The 26,071-nt window shown below is 46.5% G+C and overlaps 1 protein-coding gene across 1 annotated transcript in view; it reads right to left on the reverse strand.

Annotated features, from left to right (window-relative positions):
- Nucleotides 1-26,071, reverse strand: part of PARVA (parvin alpha) — a 171,388-nt gene that overhangs the window by 56,695 nt on the left and 88,622 nt on the right. Inside the window, exons 2-4 of the mRNA XM_046014533.1 lie at nucleotides 12,678-12,767; nucleotides 12,525-12,595; nucleotides 10,175-10,277 (exon numbers count right to left, since the gene is read on the reverse strand). Of these exons, the coding sequence (XP_045870489.1) occupies nucleotides 10,175-10,277; nucleotides 12,525-12,595; nucleotides 12,678-12,767 (264 nt within the window). The remainder of the gene's footprint in view (nucleotides 1-10,174; nucleotides 10,278-12,524; nucleotides 12,596-12,677; nucleotides 12,768-26,071) is intronic.

A 26,071-nucleotide genomic window follows, 5' to 3' on the forward strand; every position in this document is an offset into this window, starting at 1 on the left:
TTAAAGCTAAAACATGGATGGAGAGTATCAGAACTGGTTTTTACAATTGTCCATCTAGCAAGGCTGAAGGAGGGCAAGAAAAATGATGCCTGCCAGCACCTCCACTCCCAGAGAAAGCTCCTGCAGATAGCTACCTCACTCTGGCACACATCTTAAAGTAAATAACTCTCCTTGATGTACACCCCAGGCAGTTTTCAAACTCCTACTTGTGTGCTGGGTCTTGGTCAAGTGATACAGTGTGCTGGCCATTTAAGAGCAGAGACTTGGCCTCCTATCCTTCCCACCCACCCCCCAAGTTAAACCCCAGGGATTTTCAAAGCCAGACACAATGGGAACGTCATAGTATAGGCTCCCAAGGCCAGAGGTGCCAGATTTGGGGCTTGACCTCCTTACTCCTCAGGGAGGACCTCTAGTGCCTGTAATATCCCTCCCAAATGCAGGTCACCACTGTTCCAGGGGTTTGGTTCCCTACCATGTCTCTTCTCCTCTCCTTCTCGATGTGGCCTTCTCTTTAAGCTCTTACTTGTAGAGAGCTGCTCTGCTAGTCTCAACGTCGTTTTCAGAGTGAGCTGTATTACATATTAGTTGTTGCTTTAGTGTGTCTGTCAGAGGAGGTGAGCTCAGGAGTCTTCTACTCTGCCATCTTCCTCTCTCCTTCCCATCTTGGGGCTTTTAAAGCCACATAAGTAGTGTGAATCCTAGCCCTAAATCTGTGTGGGTACAGACATTTGATAAAGAATTATCAAGGGGAGATATTTTGTTGTTCCACACACATCCAAGGCTGAGACATTTATCCTTACTATCTGCGGGACAAGATTTTCTAGTTTACCCACTGAAATTGTTGCCGTTCAGAGACCCCTGGCTTTATTCAGGGGTCTCTGATCCAACTCCTCCAGGCTTTTTTCTCTTGACCCTGTATGAGTGACCTATTAAACTTTAGGCTATAGGCCATTAGGAATTAATACTTATCTTACTGGATTTATATGTCCTTCTTTTTGGCATCAAAAAAATTTCCTTCCCTCCCACACCAATTTAGCCATGCAATACAAAAAAAAAAAAAAAAAAAAAAAAAAAAAAAAAAAATTTAAATTCTTATTTAGATTTTTAAAGCATGCCAAGAGGATTTGTCTGAATAACCAGTTAGCCATAATGTTGAACACTAAAATCCATTTTCTTCTCTTATTAAATAGTATATCCAAAACATAATGGTAGTGAGAGCCATCATCTCTGACTTGTTCCTAATACTGTATCTTTGACATGTCAAGGATATTCACTGTTAATTGTATTTAATACATTCACTGTTAGTTTCCATCTTTACACAGTTTCCTTTTCTTATGGTTTCACTTGGGATAGCTGTTAAAATGTATCAAGGATTATCTGACATTTGATAGATTATATAACTCTTGAATTTTTTAAAATAAGATTGATAATATATAAACATGGAAAAAAATTCAAGCTATGAAACTTAAGTCCCTTCTTCTCAGAGTAGTCCCAAGTTCCCTGGTTCCATTCTACAGAGAGTTAGTTGTGACCATTACTGAGATGTTCTCTACATACCCAAGCATGAGATGTGCCCCTCAACTCACACACACAGTAAACTATATGCACAGTTCCACACTTTCACTTAATAAGAAACTTTAGAGAGCTTCTCTACGACTTACAAATAAAAGATTAAAAATAAAAGACTGCCATCCAGCTTGCAGCCAGAAAATACCTCCTCCAGTTTAAGAATAGCAGTACACATTTTCTGCAAGTATTCTAGAATCAAGGACTGTTTTAGCAGGAAGACCTTAGAGCATGCTGTCCAAAAGAACTTACTGCTATGAGACATATTCATTTCTGCACCATCATCCAAATAGTCACTAGACACACGTGACTCTTGAGGACTTGAAGTGTAGCTGGTGGGAATAAGTAAATACATTTTTACTTTTGATTACTTTTAATAGCTACATGTGGCTAGTGGTACTGTATTAGCTAAGCTGAAAGGTTGTAGAGGCCATCCTCCTGGTTTTACAGAAGTGTGCTCTGAGCTGTAGAGAAATGCTGTAGTGGTAGAACCAAGATTGGAACTTAGTTCTCCCATCCTTCTCTTCATTTCCTTTTTTTTTTTTTTTTTTTTTCATGGCCCTCTTCATTTCCTCTTAGCACAGCTTCCACTTCAGCCTATATACTTTGGGGTATGGGCACGTGACTGTCAAAACCAGTATGATCAGACCCTTCCAGATGTTTCTCCTCCTGGGATTCAAGGGGTCATCCCCATTCAACATGCACCGGTTTCCTTCGGCTGCTTATTCCTTACATCACCAGGTTTTCTGGAAGCCGTTCTCCAACTATACAGCTCCCCCTCTAGTTTGAGATCATCATTACCTCACAAGGAGGTGCCTTGCAGGGACTTCCTCCACTTCCTCTACTGCTCCTAGGTCATCTCCAAAAACCCCATTTCTGATCATGTCACTTAGCTCACAAGCCATCAGCAGTTACCACTGCCTACTCACACAAGGCAACCTCGAATTCTTTGTTCAAGGTTCTCTGTAATGCAGACTCTTCTCCTTTCTCTAATTTAAAAAAAAAATTTTAATTATCCCACATAGAGTACATCATTCGTTTCCGATACAATGTTCAGAGTGATTCAACACCCAGTGCTTGTCACATCACGTGCTTTCCTTAATGCCCTCATTTTAGAATGGTTTTTGGATTTCTAGAAAAGCTGAAATTATAGCTCAGACAGTTCCTGCACATCCCAAATCCAGTTTCACCCACTGACAATGTCTTACATTACCATGGTACCTTTGTCATAACTCCTGAACTGACAGTTGTATAGGACTATTAGCTCCGTATGTTGGGTTTCACTAGTTTTTTCCAAATGCTCTTTTTCTGTTCATGCCTACTCATCATTGCTGCCTTTAGCATTTAACTTTTACTTCTTTGAGGGGGTTGTAAATACGTGAATTATTCAGTGAGGAAGAGCTGTCCCTTTCCTCTCATTTATTTAGCTGTTTATAACAATATGAGCTTAAGGATATTGATTTTACACTTTGGACTAGAATCCAATACTACTGTCATTTATTTTTGTGCTCATACTATCCCAGCATCAGCCCCTGGGCTGTTTTAGGTCGGTCCTGAATACTCCCGGCATGCCACCCCCACACACATGTATTTCCTCAGCAACTCTTTTTGGCACTGCAACGTGCTCCAGTCCTCAAGTTTGCCAATTCTCCACACACCCTGGTTTCCATTATTGGAGAATGGTAAAAGAAATCAAGATCTGGGTCTCATCTGTGTCAGCCACACGTCCCACACAACCGATCTCAATGACCACCTACCCACGCACTCCTTGTCGGCACAACCCCCTCCCTCCACTCACGCCGAAATCAACAGGGGCTTAATAGCAACACTGGGTTGTGCTGATTAAAATGCTCTATTCCTTCTACACCTGGTTGAAACTCTCCTTTCACAAGACCCCATTCAAAATGCCCCCCTCTTTCATGGCACTTTTCCTCAACGACTCGGTATCCTACAGCCCTGTACTACCAGGAACCGTGTCACAGCCTTGGTGAGATGGCAACGCATGGACTTTTCTATCCCGAAACTCAGCAGTTAGCATGTAGCAAAGGAAATGGTTGTTCCGTAATGACTATTAATTGACAAGAGTAAGGGCAGTGTAAGATGTGCTCTCCAGGGTCTATCAGGGACAAAGACACACACACACACTCTCAAGTGAAAAAAAAAAATTCTTTGGCATTTTCCCCTCCCTTCCCCTGTGATCCTCTGTTTCTCAAATGAAACAAGCTAAAACCAGAGAGGGAGACAAACCATGAGAGACTCTTAATCTCAGGAAACAAACTGAGGGTCACTGGAGTGGAGGGGGGTGGGAAGGATGGCGTGTCTGGGTGATAGACATTAGGGAGGGTGCGTGCTGTGGTGAGCACCGTGAACTGTGTAAGACTGATGAATCACAGACCTGTACCCCTGAAGCAAGTAATACATTAGATGTTAATACGAAATACTTAAAAAACAAAACAAAAAACCCTCCTGCAGAACCTTTACGCCCAAGGGACTCTTCTCCATCTCATGCTTGAAGATCTCCTGTTTCCCATCTGCTATTGGGAAAACCAGGAGGGAGAGCCTTCTGACTTTCATCCCTCAAAACAGGCAAGGACATGCACATGTTTAAAGATAAGAATCAGTTAAATAAAACATATCCTAAGGAAACTCACAGGGCTCTCTCCCAAGTCAGGAAAGCTTATGTTCACATGAAAGGATTATCTTGTATGGGCATCTTTCTAGGATCCTTCATCTCCTGCCTCTCTCGGTCCTGTCTACCTCCTAGCTGTTGGGTATGCAAATCCAGCAAGCTTCTGTCCTGAGGTGTGGGAAGAGCCAGAGCCGTTGGTGTGAGAGACGAGAGAGGGAGGGGGAAGCATCGTAAGGGGGCAGACCCGGGTGACCAGCATCTGCGTTCCTGCTGGCAGCCACATCAAGGGTACAGAGAGACAGCCAGGCTTGGGGGAGCAGGCCCTCAGGCAGACGTGTACCCTCTCGTCTTCCTGGATGATGTGGACGACCCTTCCTGGGCCTCACTCGCTCATCTCCAGATGGTGCCCAGCGCATGGTCCATTTCCATCTCTGACCCTAAAGCTCTCTTGCCCAAGAGTTCTCCAGCAGGAGTACAACCTGGAGGCTTTTAATTCTTACACAGGCAGTCCTCACCCACTGGGGGACGGTGCCTCTGTCTCCCTATCCTGGGAAGGACGACTTGAGGTGTGGCCACCTGGTTTCTCAGAGGGAAAACCACAGGACTGAGCGCTGGGGACAAATGGAGCTGCCGTCCATATGAATGCACCCTCAAATGGGCCTACCTCTTCCCCTCTTAGGTTGCCCACCTGATTATTTATTTTCTGAGATCACCTCTCATATATACTTCCCCCATCCATGTCCTTGTCCCAGCGTCTGCTTTCAGGAAAACCTAAATAAGGAACTCCTGCCAGGACAAGACCCAGGGAACAGAGGCTGCTGGCCTCTAGGCAGCTCAGAAAGAAGGACTGGGCGAAGGTATGTCAGGACAACCTCTCAGACATGCCTGGGGTCTCTGAGAAAGGCGAGCAGGGCAGACAGTGCTGCTGAGCAGGGAGGATCTGGCTGCGTAGGGGAGACCCAGGTACAAGACCCCCATCATCTCAGGGACACTCACCTATTTAGGCTTTCAGCAAGACCATAAAATATTTGGCCTTTTGCCAAAAAATTCTTGCATCCAGATCGTGGTCATGTCTAGGTTCTGAGTCCTTGCCCTGTGAAGTCATCAAGCTCGTTTCCTGGATTCCCGATCCATACCTTGCTCCCGAAATGTCACTCGCTCAGCACATCCGGGCTCCTGGAGGTCCCTGTGGCATCTCCACTTTCCTCTACGTGCCGGTGTTCTATAGCTCGTTTCCCAACCCCAACCTCAGCCCCTCCTACTCCCATGCCCAGCCCCAGGACAATTTGAAAGTGGATTTCTGGAAATGATCATGCCTGATTCACCTTCGTACTCCCAGGTCATAGTTCTGTACCTACGTATAGATGTTTATGTGTGCTACAGAGAGCAAGTTAAAAACACTCAGATGCCCAGATTCTGATTTCTAAATACCATTCTCTAGTAAAAGAAATCAGAGCTCTGTGGAGAAATGGCTGATTTGAGGGCCAGAGTAAGTAAAACGTCAGGTGAGTCCAGCCATCTCATGATGCCAGAAGGTAAGGAAGCGCTAAGAAAGAAACCATGGGATGGCATGTTCAAAGGAGCCAGAAGCCAACCTGAATGAGCCCCCAGTGGTCAAAGGCTGGAGGTATAGGAGCAAAAAAAAAAAAAAAAAGTACTATTGGATTATAATCTAAAGTATAAAATAGGTACCCTCGTGTCCATACTGATAAATACTGAATAAACAGGAAAAGTTGCCTTTCCCATTTACTTAACAGAAGGATTCTCCCATCCAAGTACTAACCAGGCCCGACCCTGCTTAGCTTCCGAGATCAGACGAGATCGGGCACGTTCAGGGTGGTATGGCCGTAGACTACTTAACAGAAGGATTCTAATTAATAAATGTGGAAGGAATGGGTGCACCTGGAAGGCTCAGTCAGCTAAGCAATTCTCGATTTTGGCTCGGGTTGTGATCTTGGGGTTATGAGATCAAGCCCTGTATCAGGCTCATGGTGGGTATGGAGCCTGCTTAAGATTCTCTCTCTCCCCCAGCCCCTCACTTCCCCACTCTTCCGCACATGTGCTCTAAAAAAATTAAATGAATGAATGGAGAAGGAATGAAGAAAACAGAAAATCTCCACTAGACCAATCACAGTAATAATCAAGGCAGATAAGCTCCACCACTTAAAATCATCAGGGAAAATTTAAGGAAAAACAAGATATTTCCATAATTTTAAAATTATCTCTTCACCCCTAAATACATGAATCACTAAGAGAAAAATAGTAACTTCACAATGAAGAACTCTGACAGACACCCCATTAACCAAATGATCAGGGCTAACTCACCAGTAGTAAGACAGAAGGCCAACAGCAAGCCCTCCCTGATCCGATACACTTGAGAGGGACTGTCACGTCTGCAGTATTCCCTGAAATATGTAACCTTCCTCTGACCCTCAGAAAACATCAGGCAGACCCAGGTTGGGAGCCACTCTACAAAATAATCAGTCCTTTTTCCCAAGTGTCAACATCACAAGAGATAGGAAAGGCAAAGGCTGTCACGGGTTAGAGGGGACAAAACGAATGAACACGGTGTGAGATTCTGGATCAGATTCTAGAGCTGCAAAAGGACCCGGATGTAAAAAACTGGTGAAATCCAAATAAATTCTGTAACTTAGTTAAGCACCGTGCTGAGGTTGATTTCTGAGTTCCGGCCCTCGTACGGTGGTCTTATAAGATGTTTGCGTTAGAGGGAGCCGGGCTGGGGAGTCGGGAGCTCTGCATTCTCTCTGCAACTCTAAGTCTAAAACTAGTTCAAAATAAAAGTAACAAAACAAAACAAAAATACCCCACTGACAAATGTCTATGAAGTGTTAAGACAAATAGTAAAACAAAGAGGATCTGGAAGCCCTTAGAAGGCTTCCAAGGCAGGAGGCAGCATGCCACAGATGAAGGCTTTTTGGAGCCAGAGAAGCCACAGTGGGGCTGCGAAGTTGTGGAGAAAGTTCCATTGACCTAGCACGTAGGGAGCCGGTACTTTCAAGTGCTTCACACATCCTACCTCGTTGAGAAATGGGACGGTTGCACCCATTCCACCTGAGAGTCCGACTGTCAATTGTGACTAATAGACTATAAGGGATGAAAGAGAAGGAGCAAGAGAGGAGGACTCCCAGGTTTTTAATCTGAACAAGTGGCTATGAGGTCGTGACACCATTCACCCCTCGGGAAAGGAGAATGGCTTTGGAGGGTGGGGGGAGATAAGCAGCTCCATTTGGGGCAGGCTGGTTCCGAGGGGCCTGGGTGACACCCAGGTGGGCATGCCTGGAAGGCAGAGGGGTGCCTTCCAGCTTCGGAGAGGGATCCTCAGGTGACAGCTGGACCAGAGAAGCAGGTGAAATACCCAGGAAGCGGATGTGAGAGATAGAGGGGAGGGGGCCACGCAGGGAAGACTGAGGAGTCCCCACCATTACGCAGATGAAAAGCATTATCAAGAAGCGGGGGGAACTGGAGTGTGTGGGAAGCCGCAGAGATCCAGGGGGGCATAAGATCCCATGAGCCCCCACGCTGGGGGGACGAGGGCGTGGCATTCGGGAGTATCTGAGGCCACAGCATAGGAGGTCATCAGAATCAACACTGGGGGGCTCAGAAGGGACAGCCAGAGGAGAGGCTGGGGTGGGACCCAGCTTGTCCCTCAGGGGGGAATGTTCAGTGGCAGGGAAGTAGACACAGTGCCAAATATTCTTTTGAGAAAGTTGCTGAGAAAGAGGAAGATAGAAAAATAAAGGGGAGGTTGAGGTTGGAGGGGTCACTCCTCCCAGGTGCCCCCGATGCATATTTTTACCTGCAAACTGGTTCTCTCCACCCAGTTAGCCTGCCTGGAGCTTTTCAATATGGGTGCCCAGCCATCTGCCTACAAAGGGTCTAAACCTAGGTTGACAGGAGCAGGATGACCTTTCAACAGGAAGGTCAAGATCTGAAATAATCCACTGTGACTGCTCCATGCCTGACTCCGGGCTCCACGGACGTGACACTGGGTGGTTCTGGAACCACGTTCCATCACTCCGTGGCCATGTTCCCCCCTTGCCTTGAAAGCCCTACACAGAGCATTTCCAGACACTTCCAGATCCCAACCAGAAATCTGCCAGGGGAGTTAAAAGCAGCAGTCACTGAAAGAGATGCTCAGTTGAGGCTCTCGGCTTTTCCACACGGACACGTGCCAAGCCTTTTCCTTTCTGTATTCAAGTTGCATTTACAAGCCTTTAAATATTAACACTCACTGATATGAGTGTTTGAGGAACAAATCAGTCTAGCTTCCTAGAAACGACCAGATTTTGTATCATTCATTCACTCAATACACAGTGATTATGTGCCCGTTACAAGTCACGGGCACACTACTAGCCCTGGAGACGCCAGGATTCATATGTACGATGTGGTGTTCCTACCCTTGAAGAGCCCATGGACCTTTCCCTGAACAACACGGAACGTCAGAAAAGAAAGGCAGGTGTTAATACAGGTGTGTGCATGTGCATACCCAGGGGAACACAGAAGGTCCATGACCATCACTTCCAGATGTGACTGTTCGAGGTACCACAGGCAGGGACGCTCTACGGAGCCCCGAGATTGGAGGATGAACTGTAAAGCTTTGCCCTGCCGGGGAGAGGGAGAAGTGCCTGAGGCGGGAGGAACAGCATGGGCGTGAGCATGGAGCTGTGAACAGGCATGATGTGCATAATAACGGGGCAACGGTAGACATGAAAATAATAAAACCAGTACTCGTGAAAATGATGAAAGACATTGCTGGGGCACTCACTGCGTGTCGGGCACGATCCTAAGCACTTTCTGTTGCACAAGACACGCGTGTGAGCGTGTCCGGACGTGAGGCTGAAAAGACAGCTGGGGTCAGCCAGAGGAGACGTCTGAATGCGGTGCTACAGGGCCCACCTGGGTCCCCCTGGGGAAGGGGAGAGCAAGAACTGGAAAGACTACCCTTGGGTTTCGAGAAGGCCCCTCTGGGTGCCATGGGTGTGGGCCGGGGGCAGTGAGCTGGGAGGCACCGAGCCGAGGCCGGAGGCTGTTTCAGGAGTTTAGACAAGTGAAAATGGCCGGGAGAGTCGATGCAGGAGACAATGTGGGCAAGAAGACACGAGCCCTGGAGGCCCCCCATGTATCTGAGGTTCACAAGAAAGAGGGCAAGAAACACCAGTGGGAAAGTAGATGAGCTCAGCATGAGGTACACACGAGGGCAGCGAGGAATGAAAGTCTAGAACTCGAAGCAGAGGTTTGGACGAGAGAGGAACTGGGGAACAGCCGAGGAAAAGTCTGAATTCATTCAGGCTGAATTTGGCCTTTCAACATGAAAATCTCCCCTGAATTCGCCTTTCTCCCCCTGGAGGCCTTATATTTCCACAGCAACACTGTGAATGGGCACACACCTCCCCAGCGACAACACACCTGGACATGCAGAGGCCCAGGCTCCCAGCTACGTACCCCTGACCTAGAGAAGGGTACACAGAGGCATACACAAACGGGTCCACAGCTCCTGGAGTATACGTACGTGCACACACACACACACATACAGGTCTACACATGTGCACATGCACACACGCCCATAGGTGACAGAGGTATGTACAAACGCGCTTAACCCCCACGCATGTAAACAGACCTACAGAGGCCAACCTGCACAATTTTCTAGAGGGTGTAAAGCATGTTTTCTAGGACACAGTGGAGTTTTTTTTTTTTTTTTTCATCTGCCAAGCTCATGGCCTTCAACTGCTAGGGGGAGCAGCCCCATCTGGTCATTGGCCTCCCTCTGCAATTCATTCCTGCAAAACAGATTCCAGGAGGACACCTCAAGGCTCCACGGGTCTGTCATGCCACACTGTGCACAGCCCAAGCCCACCACCTGGGAGGTGCTGTGAGCTGAGAACGGCTCCTCGGGAGGAGTCGGGGACCAGCCACCTGCAGATCCAAGCTCTCCACCGCAACCTTCAACCCCCTTCTCACCAAAGAGCTTCTGCAGGACTTGTCCGTCATATAAATCTTCAGCCAGATCTTTCACGATGATTCTTTCTCCGACGAGTACGTCATTAATCCAGTCAATTAATACCTATGGGGAGGGAGACCGAAAAAGAGAAGAGTCATGGGAATTTTCTCAAAGATCAGCTTTCTTATCCTGGATCATTAAAATCGAAATGAACTTCAGATCTGGAACGCAGCAGAACTGACCATGTGACGCGGTATGTAGACAGAGTGGTGTGAGCCCTCAGGGCCCAGTTATTTTTCCCGTGTTAAGCGCTTCCAGTGCTGGTGACATCAGTGTCCCTGTTGATACCTTTTGGCCCCTTACCATTCCTTGCCCCAACGGAAAGCAACATTCACCTAGTATGCAGCTGTGTAGCTTACACCAGGCAACGGTATGTGCTTTGGAACATGACACAAACTGGGGTTAGTGCCCCACTAACTGATATGTGTACCCTCACCATCTACGAATCTAATGCAGCCTAGTTTCTGCTCTGAGCCTCTGATGGCCCACCTCTAAAATGGAGGAGGAAAAGACCTCCCACTTGAGGTAGCAGAAAAAAATCACCCAGAACAAGGGCCAAATGTTCAGTAAAGGTACATCTTATGAATAAATAAAGCTCTGACCCATGACGACATTTGGCCAGGGGTTATTCCCCTGAACGTAGGGGAGATCAGACACAGAAGTGAACATAGCTGCCAAGGTCACGTTGCGGACCATGGACAGAGACAGCAACCGACCTCTCGTCTATCCCCCTCCGAGGGACTGTTCTCCTGGCCCCAAGCCACCTCTCCGTGAAGTCAGTGCTGTCTCCTCTCTCCCAGCGGCTGTTATTACCTGAGCGCCCTCCACATCAAGCACGAGAGGAGCCATTCCACGGGCCTCTCGTTTAGTTAATCAGCACAACACCCATGAAAGGGAGGGAGCATTTGTTTCCTATTCCAGGTAAGGAAACAGAAGCTTGCTCAAGTCCACTACCTTTTACTTTGAAATTTTTCAGCTCATGTGTTTATTATTTATATATAGTAAATGAACTCATTTTAAAGATACAGGTGGTGCGTTTTGGTCATGTACATAGTTGTATGACCATCACCACCACAACCGAGACGCAGAGCTGTTCGCTCAGCAGAGGAAGGTAGGGCTCTTCGCCCTCAGTCCCCTTCCCTGACGACAGGCCTCAGGCAACCACCATAATTTTGCATAAATGGAATCACACAGAACATCACCTTTTGGGCTTGACATCTTTGACTTAGCAGAAACAGACTGCCTTTATCACAGGGGCAGTAGCTGGGCTGGGCTTCCATACCTGTGGAGAGCCTGGGGCCTTCATAGAACGTTGTTCTGTATTGCTCTCCTGTTGGTAGCAGCTTCCCTCCTTACCCTCCCCCCGCCCTCCCTCCAGCCATCGCCCAACAAGCCCCCACCCACACACCCACCCAGCATTTATGAACACCTGCTCCATGTCGCAGTCTGTGTTGGATCCTGGGGTACAATGATGCAAAAAGAGGTGGTCTCTAACCTCAAGAAGCTCATCATTTAGAGGAGGAGATAGACAGGTGTCTGAGTAGTGGTGACTAGTCATCACGCAGTGACTCTAAGGGGACAGTCTGAGGCTGAACAGGCAGCTAGAGCATGAGACCCCAAACGCCCGCCCCCAGGAGCAGGGGCTTCAACCTTCAGCTGGTAGGAATCCACGCACAGGGTCTGAGAAGGAAAACAATAGACCTGATTCACGTTTTGCACGAACCACTTTGGCATCCAGTGCCTTTTGTCCTGTTTTGAGTGCAGCTTGGAGAAGCTGAAGAAGAAAAGCACAGGATGGGGAAGCCGAAGGGGGAAGCATGAACATTTTCCAGGGGACGACCACAGGCCAGCACCCCCCACCAGACACAGTGTACATGATGTAATTCAATTTATTTCTTTCCGTTTGAATTCCATCCCCTCTACTCAGCTGTGACCATACACAAACCACTGGCTTTTCCAAGACTCACTTTCCTCATCTCTAAGTGGGGATGATAGGAAGTCCTACTTCGCAGGGTGCCTTTGAGGGGCCTTGGGAAAAGCAGTGGAAAGACTGTGTGAACATGAAGATTGTGGTAAATGTGAGCTCATTTGCACTAACTTCTCTGGCACCTGGGATCAACACCATTCATCGGACAGCTGCTGTGTGCCATTTCTGTTAAATTGGAGATGTCCACCTATGGGACCATGAGTTGCCCATGACTTTCTAGTTGCTGTGCAGTGGCTCCCGTGAGTGCCTGCCCAGAGCAGGGGTTCTACAGATGCTTGTTGAGCCGGGGGGTGCAGCTGACGCCCCTCCTAATTTCTTCTTACCTTCATCAGTTCTTGCAGTTTGGGGTCGCTGCGGGAGTTTGGGTCCACCATTGTTCGCACTTCATTCTCCTCTTTAAAAGGAAAAGGCAGTCAGTGGGGGGTGGCTTTCTCTGAAGGCATTAGGCTAACCCAGAAAACAAGAGACCCAGTTACCCAGCATGGTGTCCTCCGGGTCCAGCTCGAAGGGGATCGGGCTGAGGGGCAGGTTGATGGCATTCATGCCTTCCTCCTGAAGTTCCGATACTGCAAGGAGAAGACAGTCGGAGTCACACTGCAGCCTGCTGAGGACAGGGAGGAGCTCCCTTACAAACATGTTCGGGCCGGACATCAATACGACCACAAAGGTTAGCATATAGCTGTTACTCAGCCTGCAACAGAGTCCCTGCCTTTCCTCGCAAAGAGGACCAAGTAGTCCCCTTCAGGTCACCTCTGCCGACTGTCACCTCACTCCCTTTCCTCGGGGCAACAGGGAGGCCTCTGCCTGCTTCCAGACATCATCTCAGGATAAACTCAAGTGAGGTGGGCACTCACATCTTTCTGAGCTTTCTGCCTGCCGCCTCCTGCCTGCCCCTCCTCCCAGGGCTTTCTATTGCACAGAGTAGGTGCCCAGTAATTGTCTGGGTGAACAAGGTCACCAAGCTGTAAGCAAGCCATTTCCACCCTCGGTGCTGCTCTCCTCATGCTCCTCTCCTTATTTGGCTTTCCTAACTATTTTTCTGATTATCTTCCCTTCCCTTTTCCCAAGTACTTTTTGGATTATCCTACCTTCTCTTTTCCCTCCACCCCACCCCAGCTGCTGTTCGAGGATGCCTCAGTCTGGCCTCTTTCTGAGCTCTGGTCCTGTCCCTTCAGCTCTAATGAGTAGGTGCCCCTGGCGCCAGGCATCTCCTCGCTTAGGCCCGCTGAATGTCAAGAGCCCGACCGGAAGGGTGGCCAGTGAGTCCTTCTCGCAGTTTTCAAATCCTAGAAATCTACAATTCCACTTTCCTCAAGGAAAACAAAAAGAGGTCAATGGCCACTGAAGACTTAAAGCCTGCTCTCCCGCCCCCCTCCCCAGGTGCCCACTGCCCCCCACCCCATGAAGCCTCAGTGAAAAACAAATCCCTACTGTAAAACCACTGAGTGAGGGGAACTTGCTAAGCACTGACCTTGGATCACCTACTAAAATCAGTGACCGAAATCTCCTCACCTCTATTCACTTCCAGTTTGGAGAATTACTTTTCACCAATGAAGCCCAAAAAGACCATTTTCCCTAATGGCACTGGTCACCAAAGTGTTCTCAAAGAGCTAATATGGCAGCAGCGATCAGCCTTAATAAAAGCAACGTCCCATCTCTCCATTTCATTTCTTTTTTTTTTTTTTTATGGACTCTGGCCTCCCTGACTGCCCACATATAGTTGCAAGAACTCTTAAGCACAAGGCAGTCACTTACAAAGAGTTCTTTCATATTCGCACACTCACGGATGTTTGCAGTTGGACTGGGGAAGACATTGCCTAACAAAGACAGTGAAACACACTCTACCCCAGAGAGACACAACTTGCATTATGAAGCTGGTATTTAGTCCCGTTGCTGTGGGCTCTTGACATTCACACTGGAGATCAGCCAGTCACCGTCTTGAATCTGCAAATTTGCAAATTCGCAGACACCCACCACTCTACATAATTCCCCTCATCAAACCTAACTGGAAGACAGAAGCCACACCTTCAAGGCCAAAATGGTTCTAGTAAGCATCGGTTCACGTTGCTTTCCAGTGAAAACCAAAACGGACGCCCGCAGTGTCATGAGACGCCTACAGTTTCCTCCAATGTTCCTCCTCAGACTGGCGGTGTGCTTTCTTTGCTTTCTTTTCCAGGCTGTTTCTCACAAGGGAGGAAGACTTCCACTACTGAACAAGCATTACTGTGCAAGCAGAAGTCAAGTTGCGCTTAAATGCGGCCGCGAGGCTGGGTGTACTGGCCGGTGAAGACACTAGCTCCTGCCCAGGACCTTCTCTACCTACACTACCGACCCCCCAGGTCTACACTGTCAGTACAGTAGCTACCAGCCACACGCGGCTGTTCACATTTAAATGAATCCAAAATTCGTTTTCTCTGTTGTACCAATCACACTGCAAGCGCCCAGTGGCTCGCGCACGGCTCGTGGCTACCACGCTGGACATCACAGATGTCATGATGTCCTTCATTACAGGAAATTCAGTCTAGTCTAGTCTAGGAAATCACCCTAGTGGCCGATGATGTCCACGTTTAAATCTCCAGACAAGGCCTGACCCTGAACTCCAGGCTTACCCCACGTCTGCTCTTTTGTCTATTAATAGAGATCTCGAATGTATCCACCCACGCATGACTGTCAACACCGTCACCCCCACCACAAGGACACTAAAACAAGACTGCCGTTCCCCAGTTCTTCTCTTCTTCAGTAAATGGCACCACACAATGGTTTAAGCCCAAATCCAAAACATCACCCTTCACTCCTCCTTCCTCACGTTTTGCATCTAATACGCTGGCAAGTTTTGTGGGCTCCACCTCTAAACCAGGATCCAATGCCAACCACTTCTCCCCATCGCCACCACCCCATCCTGGTTCAGGCCACCGGTATCTTTCGCCTGGACAACCAGAAGCACCTTGCAACTGGTCTGCTGCTTTGCGATGCATTTTCCCCACCGCGTCTACTTCCCACAGCACAGTCAGGATGCTCTAAAAGGATGTAAATAGCATCAACCATTCTTCTGCTTTAAGCCGTCCTGCGGTTTCCCCTTGTACTCAGAATGAAGCTCTAGCTCCTTCCTAACACCCACAAGGCCCTCTGAGTAGCCCCCTGCTCCCTCTCATGTTTTATTTTCTTCAGAGCACTCACCACAACCTGAAATAATCATTATTCATGTGTCTGTTGTCTGTCCCCCACCTACCCCCCCCAGCCAGAAAATAAACTGTGGGAAAGCTGGCACTTTTTTCTCTTTTGTTCACTATTAGATTCCCCAAAGAGGAGCCAGAGTGCCTACGTTCAAACCCCTGATCTCCTAGCTCTGACCTTGGGCAAGTTCATTGATTTCTTATACCTTAGTTTCCCCATCTGCAAAATGGGAGTGATAATATTACCTACCTCCTAGGGTTGTTAAGAAGGTTAAATGAGTTCGTATAGATCAAGCACTTTTTGAGTGCCTGGTGTTTGGTAGGAATTGTGTGAATACATTATGGGAGGGGGTTCGGTCAAATGACATCTGAATTGTGATTTCGGCTCAGGTCATGATCTCCGGGTGGGGAGATGGAGCCTCATGTGGGGTTCTGCTCTCTGTGGGGCGTCTGCTTCTCTCTCTCTCTAGCTTGCTCTCCCTCTGCCCCTCCCCCTGCTTACAGGCACGCGCTCTCTCTAAAATAAATCTTTCGAACAATTTTTAAAAACCTATTTGTTGAGTAAACGAATAACCCAAACTGTTAAGGCCACCATTTGCACAGGTTATGCCTTGAGCCAGAATTTGCCAGAACAGTGTGGTGGATACAAAGAAGGATTCTAGCTTGTTCTCGGGGGGGGGGGGGGGACACATTTTGGCCTGACCCTGTGTGCACATGTGTGTGCATATGTGTGTGCTTCTATTTTGTGAGGAGAGAAAAGCCGCATCTGTTCCAAGCCTATTGTATGGCCTGAGCCAACCTGTGAATATAGAGAGATTTATACTTCCAAAATGCGACTAGAAATGTACTATCTGCAGCAAGGACTCCTAAAAGGTTAGTCTGAACAGGATCTTTTTTTTTTTTATGTGTACATCATTGTTAAAATGTTTTCAGATGAAAAATCCCCAGTCAGAAACACTCACCTCCGCCCTGCCTCTTTAATTCACTCACAGAGACATAACAAACCCTACAAGAAAGGCTGAGATATGTTTGCAATTGAAAATTTTTTTTTTTTTTTTTTTTTTGTCAGGAAATGATTCGGTACAGGAACATCATTCCCATCCCATTAACTGCTGACTCGGAGCCAACTGTTTGTAAAAGTGAGTGTGCAAACTGCCCGGTTCAGGCCTGGCCCCTGCCCCATGGGGCCGCATTAGCCGCCACTTTCCCAAAACAGCCCACGCCAGCTTTGGAGGCTTCCTTTCTATTAAGCACAAGCAGGACCCAGCAGAAGCCCCTCTCCCATCCCTGTACTCTGAAAGAGAAAAGAGCTGCAATTGAATTTCCCCGGCACAGACTAGGAATATGATGTTTATCCCTTGAACCTCCTCTAACAACCTAAAACTGGGGTTGAATGTGTGGTCCTCGGTGTCTCGCAGCGCCATTAGTCATAACTTAATAAACAGATTAAGTGCCCAGCTGAAGGTCGAGCTCGGGAGAGCAGGGTGATTGCCTCAACTCCTGCCTGACGTGCTCGCCTTTAGAGAGGGGGCTTTGGCTTTTCCGGGAAAGGCAGGCTGGCTCTGGGTCCAGTGGTGCTGCGGGGAAAGTACACGGATGGGCTTTGGAGTCTAACAGAGCTGGATTTGAATCCTACTTCTATTTTTATCAGCGGTGGGACCTTACGTAAGTGATCTAACCTCCCTGAAATCCAGAATAAAACAATTCTCTGTGAAACAATGTCGTAGCTGACACTGCTGGTTTCCTCGTTAATATTTTATTTGATTCTATTTCCCTGCTGAGAGAACCCTCATTTTGTTTCAGGGTATACTTCTCCCTCCTAAATTCCAGGGGAGATCCTGATTGGTGTAAGCTAATCACGATAATCTTAATCCCCTGGGTAGTTGACTACCAAGCATGGTCAAATGATACAACCAGTTGAAAGAGAAAATTTCTAGAAGCTTCTGACAGTAGTTTTCCTCCATTTTAAAGAGAGGTCCAAAGAAGGGAAGGTATCCTTCTCATCATTATTACATCAGGATGCTATGCCTGGAATTGCTGCAGCCATTCTGTAGTCACGAGGTAAGTTAGCCCAAATCCAAAGAAGAAACTAATATGCTAAGATTGGCAGAGAAGAAAGAAAGGGGTTCTTGCTGATACTGTTAAGCCACCATCCCTGGAGCCACTCTAGCTTTATGTGTCTTGCTATAAGAGAGATAATAAGCTCCCTTAGTGTTTAAGCTGGTGGAGTTGGCATTTTCTGGGGCTTGGAGCTCAAACTCCCTAATTAATACACACGGCACCAGGATTATAAAGTTGATAGATGAATAGCGTAGGTCTACAATGAATGGTAATGTTCCTTTCCTTTTTTCCATGAGAAACAGAGGAGCTGCAGGCATCTCTTGTACTTCAGAATACACACAGGGAGTCAAAGAATACCACAGAGAAAACAACTATGGAGAGAAGAATGGACAGAGGTTTCTAAAATTACAAAAAGGGTCCATTTAGGCAAAGCCGGTAATTTCATTCACTCAACCAGTAAACATTACTAGGCACCTCTTCTGAAGCCGATCTGGTGCCAGCACTGGGAATACACGCCTGGGAATTGGACAGGGATCTGCCTTAATCTTCTCAAAGATGGTGGGAGGGGCAGACACATCAACACAACAAGCAGGACGCTGCCCACAGGGGTAAGCGCCACGTGACTGTGGGGCTGCGGGAGCTCGGGCAGAACGAGGGTAGCTCTGGATGGAGGACTGGGGAGGATTCCTAGAAAGGGCAAATTTGAGTCGGACTTCGAAAAATAGAAATTTTCATTTGACACAAGGGCCCCATGAAAGGCACACCTTGTGTAAAAAAACATCAAGGTGTGGAAAAACAGGGTAGGTGTTGAGAGTGATGATTATGCCTGAGCACTGGGAAGGGGGGGGGGCAGAGAGAGGGGAAGTAATCGAGAAGCAAACAGGTAGGTGAGCTCCAGAGTGTCAGGGGTCATGAATTCTTCTGTTCCCCAGCACCCCCTGGACTATGCTCCCTGGGTCTGTAGACGACACAGCAACCAAACCAAACCAAACTGAACATACCAAGGGAGTGCAAGAGAATAGCTAGAATGGTTCTTTCTCCTTCGGTGCAAGTGGGCACCAGTGAGGTATTTGGGCTGCTCTAGATCCCTATCAGGACTCTGAGGATTAAATCTGGTCCTTCTGAAAGCTAGTAAAGCTCTCTTAATTCCTAAATGGATCAAGGGCCCCCACAGATGTTCTTGGCAACAAGACAACTAACTTGATAATGGTGTGGTCAGCAAGCCCCAACAATTTTTGTCAATCTGAAAAATCAGCCTGAAAGAACGTCAATCAAAACACTAGAGCTGGGGCACCTGGGTGGCTCAGTGGGTTAAAGCCTCTGCCTTCAGCTCAGGTCATGATCCCAGGGTCCTGGGACTGAGCCCTGCATCAGGCACTCTGCTTAGCAGGGAGCCTGATTTCTTCTCTCTCTGCCTGCCTCCCTGCCTGCTTATGATCTCTGTCAAATAAATAAATAAAATCTTTAAAATAAAATAAAAATAAAAAAACACTAGAGCTAACATCATACTTAATGGGGAGAAAACAAATGCTTTCCCCCTAAGACTGCAAACAAGGCAAAGACGTCTCCTCTCACCGCACCTATGCAAAATCATACTAAAGATCCTAGTTCATACCATAACACAAGAAAAGGAAATTAAAGGTACAGTAATTGGGAGCAAGGAAATAAAACTATCTTTCCAGATGACATGGTTATCTATGTAGAAAATTGCAACTGACTGACAAAAGCAAACAGAACAAAAAACTCCAAACTCTTAGAACTAGTAAGCAATTATAGCAAGGTTGCAGACACAAGGTAAATAAATACACAAGTCAATTGCCTTCCCTTGTGCCAGCAATGACTGCTTGGAATTTGACATTCGAAACACAATATTATTTACAGTAGTACCAAAAGATGCAATACTTACGTATAAATCTTACAAAATCCATACAGAATTGATATACAGAAAATGACAAAATCCTGATATAAGAAATCAAAGAAAATTTAGATAAATGAAGAGACATTCAGTATTTATGAATTACAAGACTTGATTCTGTTAAGGTGTCAATTCTTCCCAACTTCCTCTGTAGATTAAATGCAATCCCACTCAAAAACCACAACAAGCTATTTTGTGGTTACCAACTAATGGATTCTCAAGTTTACACAGAGATGAAAGACCCTGAGTAGCCAACATAATACTGAAGAAAAATGACAAAGTTGGAAGACTGACAGTACGAAACCTTAAGACTTACTATAAAGATACAGTAATCAATACAGTGTGGCACTGGTAAAAGAGTAGACACACGGATCACTGGAACAGAGTAGAGAACTCAGAAACAGATACACGCAAACATATTCAACTGATCTTTGATAAAGCAGCAAAGGCAATTCAATGCAGAAGGGATAGTATTATCAACATATGGTATGAGAACAACTGGACAGCTATATGTAAATAATGAATCTAGACACAAATCATATACTTTCTGCAAAATTTAACTCAAAATGATCATAGGCCTAAGAATAAAACACGACACTATAAAATTTCTAGAAAAAAATTTAACCAAACCCAGGTGATGCAGGGTTTGGCAATGACTTTTGACGTACAACACAAGGACAATCCATGAAAGAAAAACTGATAAGCTGGATTTCATTAAAATTTCTATTCTGCAAAAGATATTGTTAAGAAAATGAAAAAACAAGCCATAGACTGAGAGAAAATACTTGAAAAACATACACTGGATAAAAGACATATGCAAAACATCCAAAAAAACCCCTTTAAAAATAGAATAAGAAAATAAACCAACTACAAAATGGGCAGACCTTAACAGACATGTCACCAAAGAAGGTACACAAATGGCAAAAAAGAATATGAAAAGAGGTTCAACATCCCTTGTCATCAGGAAATGATAAAGCAATAAAATACCACCCCATTTCTTAGCATGGTTAAAATCCCCCAAACTTGACAACATCAAATGTTGACAAGGATGTGAAGCCACAAGAACTCTCATTCGTTGCTGGTGGGAATGCAAAATGATATAGCCATCTTGGAAGGCCACGTGATAGTTTTCTTACAAAGCTATAGTTTTACCATATAATTCAGTGGTTGTGTTCCTAGTGTTCACTTGTATTGAAAACAGGGGGTATAGCTCAGTGGTAGAGCATTTGACTGCACTTGTATTGAAAACATATATTCACACAAAACCCTGTATGTGGATATTTATAGCAGTTTTAGGCATAATTGCCAAAAACTCGAAGCAACCAAGACTTACTTCAACAGGCAAATGGATCAGTTGTGGTATATCCATATGGTGAAATATTACTCAGTGATTTTAAAAAATGAGCACTAAAGCCATGAAGAGATGCGGAAGAACTTTAAATATATAATTCCCGAGTCCAAGAGGCTAGTCTGAAAAGGTGACACAAAGTGTGATTCCAATATAGGACATTCAGAAAAGGTAAAACTATAGAGACAGTAAAAAGATCAGTGGTTGCCAGGGGTTTGAGGGAAGGTTTGCATAGGCAAAGTACCAAATATTTTTAAGAAGGTCAAATTATTCCGGATGATACTGTGACGGTATATACATGATTTTATGCATTTATCAAGCCCACAGAATTTTATAGCACTGGGAGTAAACCTCAATGTAAGCAAATTCAAAAAATCATTTAGATGGTTGGCGGCTCCAACGGTGGGAGGTAGACTGTGATGCTAGAACCTAACAGAATCACAAATGTGGGAGACAATCTCACTGGAAGGGGTGAAGGGGATGGTGCTGACCTAAGTATCACTGGAAATGAGTGGTGTCTGTGAAACCCAAGTCAAAAGGAACCGCACATTAGCATGGACTCTAGTTGATACAGTTATTTGCCATGGGGGTGCTGGGCAACGATTCTGATACCGTGACACACAGACACTGGAACCAAATAATTTCGTAAATGGATGGTGGATGGTCGGAGCCAGGTTTCTCACCGTTGGAGTGGGAAGTTACAGACAAGCGGGAAAGAGGCTAGGGTGATCTTTGTGGTGACGAGTTAGAGGTGGAGATAGCAGTACGCACTCACGTTTAGCTTTAGAGATACAGATGATTACAAACAGAAATATCACGAAGTGGGAGTACGGTTGACCCTGAACAACACAGGTTTGAACTGTACGGCTCCACTGTCACGCATTTTGCTTTTGAGTTGACAACAAAAGCCACAAGGCATTTACAAGGACTCAACCCAGTGCCCGCCAAATCAAAGGCAGCATTAAAGAGGTTGCACCTGCTGCCATCTGAATAGCTGAAGAGACACCCCCACCCCCACCAAGGCAGTCAGAAGCCCCGAGGAGCCCTAGACCTGGGCAGGCAGGTCACGCATATGCCACCAGAATCATCGGGTCTAGCGCCCGGGGCTGGCCAGCAGAAGGCTGAGCTGAAGTGAAGGAACATGTCTAGAGGGCAGGGGTGGCACTGTGCTTGGAGCCCCACGTCTGCGGCACCCCTGCACCAAACTGTTCAGGCTCCAGGGCTGCCCTGGGTTGGCTGCAGACCTTGGACCCCCTTGGGCTGGGTAGGGATCCCTCTTTCGTGGCAGCACCCCAGCCCCTCGGCCTCCTGGGGGCTGGTGTACTCATGGGGAGCCACAGCTGCCAATGGCCCCAGGCCAGTGATACATCTCCAGGTATATGGAGCAGCTATACTGTGCCTCCAGGCACATGCACAGGTGTACCTGGTGGCTGCCGCTGCTAAGCTGAGGCCACCAGGCTGCAGAATATGACCATCTTGGAGTGCCAGGCCCACTACCACTTCCTTTTTCCCTCCCTGTCCCAGTCCAGCCTGGTGCACCTATATGTGGATTTTTTTTTTTTTCAGTAAACATAGCTGGAGTACTGCATTTCTTCCTTCTGGTTTTCTTAATAACATTTTCTATTCTCTATCTTACTTTACTGTAAGAATATAGTATATTATATATAGAACACAGAATATGTGTTAGTTGACTGTTATTATGAAGGCTACCAGTTGACAGCAGGCTATCAGTAGTTAAGTTTTTGCAAAAGTTATATATATAGATTTTCTTAATTATGAAGGGGTCAGTACTCTTAACCCCCTGCCTTGTTCAAGGGTCAACTGTATATACGTGGGTTAGTTTCTGACTCTATTAGCTGAGAAGTCCTAAAAGTAATGGCACTCCAGTAGCAATGAACGTACCTAGCACCAGATCCTGGTTTCTAGTGATTCTCCAATAAAAGGAACCAGAGCTTATTGGAAAGATGGCTGATTCTAGGACTGGAAAGAGAATCTGCAAGATGAGTCTGGAACCAGAAAGGAAAGAAGCTGGAACAATCCAAACAGCAAAATAAATAAAATAATATTGGGTTATAACCCAAGGCACAAAATAAATATCCATGAGTCCATACTGATATGAATGACTGGATTAATTAATAAATGGGGGAGAGAAACCTCCTTTGTAGAATTCCAAATAATCTACATGGATCCTGTATCCTCAGAGAAGGAAAGAATAACCCTTTATCCCTTCCTTCCAAACAGTACAATAGGGAAAGGAGGAAAGGAGTGACTTTACAGTGTAGAATCCTGAAAAACACTACCTAAGCCAGGTGATCAAGGTCAACATCACAGTCATAACTCATGGCATTTGAGGTGATGTGATGAAAATAGCATTTACCTCTGTGCTCTTCCTTTCCAAACCCATGAGCTCAGGAGGAAACGTTAGACAGATTTCAATAGATGGGCATCCCAAAATATGTTTGACTAGTATTTCCTCAAAACTGTCAAAGTCATCAAAAACAAGCCTGAGAAACAATCACGGTCAAGAAGAGCTAAGGAGGCACAATGACTTAAATATAATGTGGTATCCTGGATGGGATTCTAGATCAACAAAGGACATTAGATAAAAACTAAAGAAATTGGAATAAGTTATATACCTTAGTTAATAATAATACATCAACACTGGTTCATGAATTTTAAATGTATCCTACTAATGCAAGATGTTAATAAGAGGGGAAACTGGGTATAGGTTATAGGGGAATTCTTGGTTCTATCCTTGTAATTTTTCTGTAAATCTAAAATTACTGTAAAAATAGTTTTTAAAAAATCAACCTGAATTTGCTATTTTTCCAATCAAATACAGTATTCACAGGGGTGGGGGGAATCCACAATGTTACGGGACACATAGGTTTCCTTCATTACTAAGGAGACAATGGAAATTTAGCTGAGCCCTATAGAAGCATCTGTACAGGAGGCAAAACACAAACACCACTTTGAAGCCCTGCAAGTGCAAGATGTACTCATTCCCAAGTGGGAACTGAAGTTTCCAGGAAGAAAGGACATAGTTTATGTGTCTCCAGGGTGGAGATGCGAAGACAAAGCTTCCTCATAACTTAAGGATGCCTGGCAAGGCCATTTCTGCTTGCCTACTAGTACAGACATCATTGAAAATACATTGGTCTCTTTAATGATCTTAATGCTTTTCTCTGGAACTGCTCTGGAAAGTATGTTTATCCATGGGTCCTGATGGGGGTTTTCACACCAAAGTCTTTTGTGTTAGTTTACCATTGCTGTGGTAACACATGACAAATGGTGGGTGGCTGGAAAGAACACAGACTTATCCTTAGAGTTCTCTAGGTTGTAAGTCCCTCATGGGTCTCTGTGGGCTGAAATCAAGGTGTTGGGAGGGCTGTGTCCCTTTCCAGAAGCTCCAGGGAAGAGGCTATTTTCTTGCCTTCTCAAGATTCCATAGACCACTTCCATCCCTTGGCTTGTGGCCCCCTTCCTCCATTTTCAAAGCTGGCAATGGGGGGCTGGGGGCCACATCTTTCTCACGTTGCCTTCCTGAACTGCTACTTCTGCCTCCCTCTTCCACTTTTAAATACGCTGGTAAGTACACCAGGCCAATCTGGGACAATCTCCCTATTTTAGGGTTGACTAGCTACCAAAATCCCACCTGCAACCTTAATTTCCCTTTGCCATGTAATGTAACATATTGACAGATTCCAGAGATTGGGCTGTGATCATCATTGGGGGGTGGGAGGGTGGGGACCATTATTATGCCTACAACAGCCTTCTTGGTTAAGGAGACAAGTTCTGTTCTTAATACTCACCCTTGGATACGACATATGGGTTCACTTTCCCTCCATGTGAGATTGCCAACAGAAAATGCAAAATTCCAAACCTTTCCATCCCAGCCCTTAAACTAAAGTTTTATTACTTTTAACTAAAAGGATACTTGTTTCAACAGCCATAATATAAAGCATCAGGGAAACATGGGAGCCAGGCCGTGGTGGCCTCAGCAGACTGTCAGGGCCTCAACACACTCCCCTATACCTGACGCCGTGCGTTAGTCACCAGGGTCTGAAATCCAGCCCTTGGAGCATAGCCAAAAAAAGGAACTTAGAGGCTGGTGCTGTGATGGGGGTTGACAGGGAGATCTATAGTCTTTACGAGTCTTATAGTTTCCACCAGAGTCTTTGTTTTGGTCAGTTTTATAGTCTCTAAGGAACTGGAAGGCTGCCAAGCACATGGCCTGTGGACATTTGTTCATCATTCAGCCAAGCACGTGATTTAGCTGCCCTCCAATTACTAGTAAACAAGGAGGGAGACAAATGCACCATTGGCTGGCTTTGGGCGGTCAAAGCAATCTCAACCGAAACATTGGTGAAGCTCTCAAGTAAGTCATGGGAATTCAAACACCACAATGGCACAGAGGGTCCTGGGCGACTGCTCCGACAGCTTCAACGTGGTGTCCACGCGCGGCAGCCTGCACACGCAGGACAGCGTGCCCCCGCTGCACAGGTGGCCCCCGCCCCGCCCGGCCCCCGCCCCGCCCTCTCGCCTGGCTTCTGCTGGCCCTCACCGGCCCCTTCCCCCAGGCAGGTCCTGGTGATCCTGTCCCAGCTGGAGGGCAACGCGGGCTTCTCCATCTTTGTCTTTGGCCATGTTCTGTCCTGTTATCTCTTTACATTGAGAACCAGAACCACTTCCTTGGTCTTAAAGGAGACCTACTCCTACTTAAGCATAAAGTGGTAGAGGTGCCAGCCTGGGAGTTGATAAACTCGAAGCCATTGGGCATGTGTGTACTCCTCTGTGCCTCCAAACACCTCCCCCTTACATCAGCCTTGGGGAGACCACAGATTTTGATCTGGCGTATTGCCTAACTGCATGCAAAGTATGGGTACAATGAGCAATAGGACAGCCAGGGTGGAACTGGCAGGCTGACTGTCTCTTTCCCTCCTAAACATGTATGGGCATCTCTCGTGCTGGGGGCTATGGATCCAAAGATAAACAATTACTTCCCTTCTGGGGTCAGCAGGTTCCTGAAGGACAGTTCTCTTAGGGGTCTGTAGAGCCCAGTGCAGGGCCAGCCACGCAAGAAGCATTCAGTAAGTGCTGGGAGGATGCTTTAGTTGGGGCGGCGGGGGGGGGGGGGGGGGACACATACACAGACTGTAATGCAATATGAATAAGGGCCTCCATGTGGTTCTGACCCAAGTCCTGAGGGCAGAGCACCTTCCAGCATGGAGGGAGCCACAGAGGAGTGTGTGGGAGACAGAGGAGCCACGGGAGGGCAGGGGAGCCCCAGGACATGCTTCAGCCTCTGTGCCTCATTTGGTTCCCTCTTTGTGCGCCACCTGAGTGAAGTTTTCTTTCCTCATTATATTCTCT

This window comes from Meles meles, chromosome 8, assembly GCF_922984935.1.
Source record: "Meles meles chromosome 8, mMelMel3.1 paternal haplotype, whole genome shotgun sequence".
NCBI classification, from domain to species: domain Eukaryota; kingdom Metazoa; phylum Chordata; class Mammalia; order Carnivora; family Mustelidae; genus Meles; species Meles meles.